We start from the raw sequence: 7543 nt of genomic DNA, 5'->3' as shown, positions 1-7543 counted from the left end.
CTGGCTTGGAGAATTTTGAGCATTACTTTACTAGCGTGTGAGATGAGTGCAATTGTGCGGTAGTTTGAGCATTCTTTGGCATTGCCTTTCTTTGGGATTGGAATGAAAACTGACCTTTTCCAGTCCTGTGGCCACTGCTGAGTTTTCCAAATGTGCTGGCATATTGAGTGCAGCACTTTCACAGCATCATCTTTCAGGATTTGAAATAGCTCAACTGGGATTCCATCACCTCCACTAGCTTTGTTCGTAGTGATGCTTTCTAAGGCCTCAAGGCAATGCCAGTTCCTTTGTTCCTTATCATAATATAGACCTTGCTGCTACTGCTGCTGCTGCTGCTAAGTCACTTACTTCAGTCATGTCTGACTCTTAACGACCCCATGGACTGCAGCCTACCAGTCCATGGAATTTTCCAGGCAAGAGTACTTAGGGACTCCAAATATCTTGACATCCCACAGAACACCATACCGGTCCATTATATGGAAGACATGCTGACAAGCCCTGGTAGACAGGAAATAATAATCACTCTAAATGCTTTTGTGATTAATATATACATATACAGAGAAATATACACAGACACATAAATATGTATATATTGTGTTGTCAACTAAAAGAAAAATACACAATGTGAGAGTTGTGAGTTAAATTTTATTCAGGGTCTTACTGAGGACTATAACCTGGGAGACAAGTCTCTCAGGTCTGAGGAGCTGCTCTGAAGAGGTGGGAGGAAACTAGTTTATATGTTTTGCTGTTAAGGAATACATGTAATCAGACATAAATCTTGGTGAAATATTACTGCTACTCACAAAGAACAGATGTTTCAAGTTCATGGTTATGCTGTTTTTCTATGTATGGGAAGATGCAAGAAATAAGGTTCATTTAAAAATTAAAAAAAAAAAATTCTTCTTGAAATGCAAAAAATTAAAGAAATAATAACCCTCCAAAAGGTGCCGTGGGAAGAACAAAGTCTAGCAGTGAAGGACGGGTGTGCTCTTGGGAAGGAGGTCCAGGAGGGCCTCTCTGAGGTGGTGACGTCTCTGCACAGCCTTGAAAAAAGGTGAGCGGAGGGGACATCCCAGTCAATTGCCAGGTCCGCGGGTAGAGATCGCGTAACAAAGTGAATTATTTAAAAATTCGTGCAAGTTTCTTTTCTTTTCCCTCAAACAACGATAAAACAGGCGCTTGGAGCGGCGGGAGGGGAAAGGGGGACACTTTAATGAGTTTAGTGGCCCGTGAGGGCCCTTGGACACAGCCACTGTGCCCTCATCCCACGTGGAGCCGCCTCCGCCCCTTATTCGCCCCGCCCCTTTCTGGCCACGCCCCCCAAGAGCCCGGAGGCCGGGAGCTGGCGCCCACAGGGTCCCCAGAGAGAGAGGAGACTTCGTCTCAAGTTTTCCCAGCGCTTCCTCGTCCCCACCGCGACTGGCGTCCCAAGCTCTCTGTGCCCATTCCAACTTTCAAAAACCGCCCCATTCTGGACCGCCGAGGGCCCTAGAACGCTCCTCAACTGCCCTGCCTCCTAAAATCTCTTTGATTCTTCAGCTGTCCCCCAGGCCCGCAGGACCCCTCCAATGGCCAGGTCGTACGGCGGCCGGGTGCTGGCCGCGATGGTCTTGTTGGGCATCCCCGCGGCGGTGCTGGCGGCGCTGGGCGCGCAGCTGCTGTTCCAGCTGCAGGCGGGCCGCGCGGAGCTTCGAGGACCGCGAATCGACGGGCTGGGCCCGGAGCTGGGCGCCGGCCCCCGGCTGCCGGAGGACGCGGCCGGGGCGCTGCTGCCGCTGGCAGCCGCGCTCTCCGCGCTTGCCCTGGTGCTGGGCCTCACCTGCCTGCTGCTCGCCGCGCTCTGCGGCCACCTGGGCGCCGAGATGGCGCGGGGACCGGGCTCTAACAGGTAGGAGGACCGGCCCCACTGCCTGGCTGGGGTCTGGACGAGCCCGGGAGAGCCGCTGCCCTTCTCTGGGCCTCAGCTTGGGGGAGAGCTTTCCTTTCCCTTCCTCCTTTCGTCCATCCATCCCTCCCTCGCTTTCTCCTCTCCATCCATCCCTCCCTCTCTCCTATATTTGTTGAAAATTTACAGCAGGTACAACTGCTGCTGCAACTCCCAATTTCACAGATGCGGAAACTGAGGCTCAAAGAAGGCCTGGAAGCAGCTAGCCCCAGTTGATAGCACTTGTTATTTAATGGAACCCTAGGCTCTAGGTGCCTCCCACATCTTGTGATTAGCACAGTGAAGCCCCCTGAACGGCTGGTATTCGTGATCATCCTCCTGTTTAGTCTCAGACAGGGGAGGCTGCTCAGTCTAGCTGCTAAGATTGGAAGGGAGTGGACTGAATTTGAACTTGAAGCTGATAGAGCCAGAAACCTGTGCCCTGGCTAGGGGTGGGCGTGGGGGTGAGGGTAGGGTTCCTTATCAGGCACCTGAGCTCAGGGAGATGGGCACAGGAGTGGGGCACTGCATGTGGAGTGAGGACCGTTCCTTGAGCCAAAGACTTGGCTGTCCCACCTTCCTGGGGGAGGGGAGCCAGGATCCCGGCCCAGGCTTCCATAGATTTGATCAGATGGGCGCTTCTACCACTGAATCCTATCCAAACCATGCACCCTCCATCTGCTAGTTCAAGGGGGGCTGAGACCAGTACTGGGTATTGGGGACTCAGCAGGATCCAAGTGGATCTGGACCACCTTCCTGGGGATGCAGATAATGAAGAAGAAAAACAGATTAATAATGTCAAATGGTGATGAATGCTGGAAAGGGAAGAAAATGAGGTAATGTGGTGGAGCAGGAAAGGGTAGGGATGACACCAACCATCATGGGGATGGGGGTGAGTCCTACCATCAAGGGAAGACTGAGCTGAGACTTGAAGAAGGAAAGGAGGCTCAAGATCTAAGGGACTGTGATCCAGGCAGAGGGACCAGCATGTGCAAAGGCCCTGGAGCAGGAATGAGCTTGAGGTGTTAAAGGGGGATGGAGGTGATTGGTGTGGCTGGGGTAGGGGTAGATAAGGGAGATAGGACCAGGAAGTGGAAGTGAGAGGTACTGGATTTTTTTGGCTACATCGTGGAACTTGCGTGATCTTAGTTCTCTGACCAAGGATAGAACCCACACTCCCTGCAGTGGCAGTGTGGAGTCTTGACTCCTGGACCACCAGGGAAGTCCAAGAGGTACTGGATTGTATAGAGGTTCCTGTGCTCTGGTGAAGCTCTTGGGTTTTTACTCTGACTGAGAAAGCTGTGAGCCAGGAGAGGCATAATCTGACTTAAGTGGGTTTGGAAGAACTCACTCTAGCTACTGTGCAGAAAAGGGGTCAGGAGGGGAGTTGGCAGAAAGAGGGAGGAAGCCATTTCTACGGTACTGGTGGGAGGTGAGCAATGATGGAAGCTCCTTTTCTTGATCTCACAGGACTGGAGAAGAGCATGCACACAGCAGAAAAACTTAACATAGGGCCAGGTTCAAAATTATGTCCTCAATGCACACAGCTCTTGGGAATCTCTGTTTCTATTGCAGCTGATAACAAATTCACCTCAGTTTCCTCATTCCCAAATAAGCTTATGGTCAGTAAAATAATGGAAGTCAGGTGCCTAGCAAGTATCCACATGCAACGGCTGCTTCATAAATGTTGGATGTTCTAGTGGACTGATGTATATAAGTAGGTTGTTTCCCTTATGGCTCAGATGGTGAAGAATCTACCTGCAATGCAGGAGACCCGGGTTCAATCCCTGGGTTGGGAAGATCCCCTGGAGAAGGAAGTGGCAACCCACTCCAGTATTCTTGCCTGGAAAATTCCATGGGCAGAGGAGCCTGGTGGGCTACAGTCCACAGGGTGGCAAAGAGTCAGAGACGACTAACATTTTCACTTTCACTACATCGGTGGGTTATGGGGGAGGGGAATGGAATGGATGATGACAGGATGGATGAATGGACAGATAGTTGGCTGGCTCAATGAATGGTGACTGGGAGACAGATGATGGATGGGTGGGTCAGGGGTGGGAGATGGATCGATGGATGAATGAATGGATGGTGAATGACAAATGGATAATGGATGATAGTGGCTGTTTAAATTAATGGGTGGGTGGATTAACACAGCATGGTTAAATGGATGGATGGCTGTATGGTTGAATACGTACAGATGGATAGGTGGATGGATGGATAGTAAATGGTGGCGGATGGTAAAGAATGATTGAGCAGGGAGGGGGACGGATACATGGGTGGATGTTTGGGTCCTCACATGGATCTCAGTTCCCCAGAGCTGGACCATTCTCCCTTCCTCTCCTCCCCAAGCTTCTTCCACCAGTTCTGCCTCCTGAGTCCATTTTCTTCCTGCCCCCCTCCCTGCCAGGTCTGACTGGTTTCTCTATGACTGCCGCCTCCTCAGACATGTGGCTCTCGGCCTCTTCTGTTGTGGGGTCTCCGTCTACTTGGCAGGTATGTGCTCAGGATAGAACATGGGGTGTAGGAGCCTGAGTTGGAGCAGCCAAGGGTAATGGCCCCACAATTAGGGTCAGCTCTGGAGCCAGCCCACCTTTCTCACTCTTGGTTCTGACACTTGTGCACACGGCTGGCATCTGATCCCAATGGGGATTCCATAAATGGTGGTTGTCTTCAGAACACTCGTGATTCGTCACTTGTCTACACCTGGTTTGAACAAAAGTTTCCCAGTCTTTGCTGGTTTCTGGAGATAATGTTTCACAGGTTGGCCTTAGCAAACCTGTGTTTTGATCACAAATATCAGAATCCAGCTTAAGAAGGGATTAAGAAAAAAAAAAAAAAGCTTTCTAAACCAGAAATGCAATTTTAAATTCCCAAATATGAAGCAGAGTAAAATCTAATAACTTGGGTGCCAGAAGGACACACAGTCTTTCCTTCCCTCGTTTGTAACTCTTCTTTGATCACCCACACATGCTGGTAAAGAAATCAAATCATCACACTTCTTTGAAGAGACTGTTGACATCTTATGTTTTGTTCCAATCTTGAAAAATATGTTGCTGATTCTGGAGACTCAGTGTTAAATCATCCATAGATCTCTAGTAGCCCTATAGATTACCTGTTTTACTGGAGGAAAAAAAAATCAGCTTACTGAATAACAAGGGATTTGCTGTTACTGTTTTTTTCCTTAGTACCACAATAGAGAAATAGAAGTTTGGAAGATATATTTAAAAGATAATTTATGAAATATGAGCCTAGGGTTTATTGTGGGAATTTGTACACACAGGATAACTAACTCTGGGTCACTCTTGTTGTTTGACTTAATAAAATACTCTGGATGTGGGGTTTTTTAAAAAAGGAGAGTGGATGGAGTGACTTATCTATCTGAAAAGGTCAGGGGTTGGTGGCTTCAGGTGTGGCTGGATCTAGGCACTCAAATGAGGTAAAAAAAAAAAATGCTTCTCACTTCACCTCTTCACCCACTGTGCCCTGAGAAAGAAGTCTTTATCTGTAAGCACTTTCAACATAGTACCTATGACCTCAAGCCTTTTCAGGGGCTGACAAAACTGTTAGAGACTTGGAGAATAAAATATTCTTGTCCTAAAATACACAAAAACTCACAAAGGGCACAAAAAGTATGTCAGCCTCATTAAGCATTAAATTAAGAATTTGTTCAGCTCCCATTTATATTCTTTTTGAGGTTAGGTGACCTCACTCAGCAAGAATTCCCAAGCATGTCCAGCCAGTCATTCATTCATTGCTAACCAGAACCAAAATAATAATTATAAAGACCTTTTAAAAATGTTTAGAGCAAAAAAAGTCCTTGGCCTCGCTTTAATACGCCAGACATAATACAGTGTGGCATGTTCAAAATCAAGAGTGCAGAGCTGGAGAAAGCCTAAAAACAGTCCACAAAGTGCCAAGAAATCCCCCACCAACTCTGGGCCGCTCTCCTTTTTTTGTTGTTGTTCAGTTGCTAAGTCATGTCCGACTATTTTCGACCCCAGCGACTGCAGCACACCAGGCTGGCAATTCCTTAATGGCTGCCATAAGGAAATTCCCCTATCCCCGTAGTCCAGGCAAAGGTCCCAGGGCTGACTCTGATTGGCTGAACTCAGGTCATGTGATAGCCATGCACCAATCACTACAACCAGGGGAAGCAACACTCTGACTGGCCAAGACTTAGGACCATATACATCACTGATGCCAGGGAAGCGGGTCAGTTCTCCTAGCCCAGTGAACAGGGTGGGGTTAGGGACTGGACCAGCACCTCTCAATGGAGGCTGATTCTGCCCCGGAGGGGACCCTGGGCAATTAATATCTGGAGACATTTTTGGTTTCGTGATAGGATGGAGGAGGGTATACTGGTATCTGCTGGGTAGAAGCTCCTAAATATCCTACGATGCACAGGATAGTTCCCACCGAAAAGAAAGGTGCCAACCGGACATTGGATAGGGCAACAGAGAACCGGTCCTTGAGGTCAGGTCGCCAACTGTCTTATTGTTCAGATAAGCCAACTGAGGTCAGAGAGGGACTGTGATTTACTCCAGGTCAATCACAAGGATTGCAGAAGTCTGAGATCTGGGTTGTTTCAATTGTGGTTAAGTACACATAACACTGGCTTCCCTGGTGGCTCAGGGGTAAAGAGTCCTCCTGCCAAAGCGGGAGATGAGGGTTCGATCCCTGGGTTGGGAAGATCCCCAGGAGGAGGAAATGGCACCCCATTCTAGTATTCTTACCGGAAGAATCCCATGGACAGAGGAGCCTGGTGGGCTACAATCCACAGGGTCACAAAGAGTTGGACATGACTGAGCGTCTACACACACAGTAAAATGGATGTGATGGTGACACATTTGTCAGGTGTGGAAGGGTTAGATGAGTTAGTCTATGTGCCTATCATAATGTACAGTTTTCTACAACTGCCTTCCGTGTCGGGGAGCTCTTCCAGGGCTTGGGGATCAAACATTGAATGAGAGCCATTTCCTTCCCCAGCACTGTCCATCTACGCCCTGCTGCTCTTCGAGATCGAGACAGGTGCAGCAGCTGCCTCCATCCTTGGCTTGGGTGCTCTAGTCCTGGTGGCAGCACTGACCCACACTCTGCTCCAGGCTGCCCGGACCACCCGCCGGGGCCTCCATGAACTGTCCCCACCACACTTTGAAGATGACCCTGTCCGCCCTGCTGAAGTCTCCAAGGCCGGCCCCAGGGCCCAGCCCCAGCAGGGTACTCATCACTGGACTCTCTACTCATCCTTCCCTAAGCTGGGGGACTCCCTCAGACCCATGGTCACTGACACAGCACCTGCAGTCATGGGAGGAGGCCGGGAGAGCTGCCTGCCTGCATCCCGCATGCACCGGACACTGTCTGCCAGTGAGGGGCGCTGGGGAGAGGTCACACATGAGATGCGCAGCATCCTGGGCCATAGGCCAGCGGGTTCAGGGAAGGACTCTACCTTGGTGTGAACCCAAGGATCAGGGATAGAGACCTAGTGTCAGGCAGCAGGAAGAGGACTCTTGTAGAAATAGCTCCAGGTTCAACCACAGTAGCAGTACAACTTGATTTCTCTCTCAGTTCGCAGCATCTCTGAGTTTTGTCCTCAAGTTTGCCTCATGGCACAGAATGGCT

At 49.6% G+C, this 7543-nt stretch overlaps 1 protein-coding gene across 1 annotated transcript; it reads left to right on the top strand.

The window, feature by feature from the left end:
* Nucleotides 1–1568: 1568 nt before the first annotated feature.
* On the top strand, nucleotides 1569–7380 carry TMEM221 (transmembrane protein 221). The gene is made up of 3 exons (XM_010845632.1): nucleotides 1569–1888; nucleotides 4332–4417; nucleotides 6911–7380. The coding sequence occupies exons 1-3, from the start codon at nucleotides 1569–1571 to the stop codon at nucleotides 7378–7380; spliced, it is 876 nt and encodes a 291-aa protein (XP_010843934.1).
* Nucleotides 7381–7543: the final 163 nt, after the last annotated feature.

The sequence above is a fragment of the Bison bison genome, unplaced genomic scaffold (genome assembly GCF_000754665.1).
Source record: "Bison bison bison isolate TAMUID 2011002044 unplaced genomic scaffold, Bison_UMD1.0 scf7180017864221, whole genome shotgun sequence".
Taxonomy (NCBI): Eukaryota; Metazoa; Chordata; class Mammalia; order Artiodactyla; family Bovidae; genus Bison; species Bison bison.
Note: the sequence above shows the minus strand (reverse complement) of the source record. Positions and strands in the feature narration are given on the sequence as shown.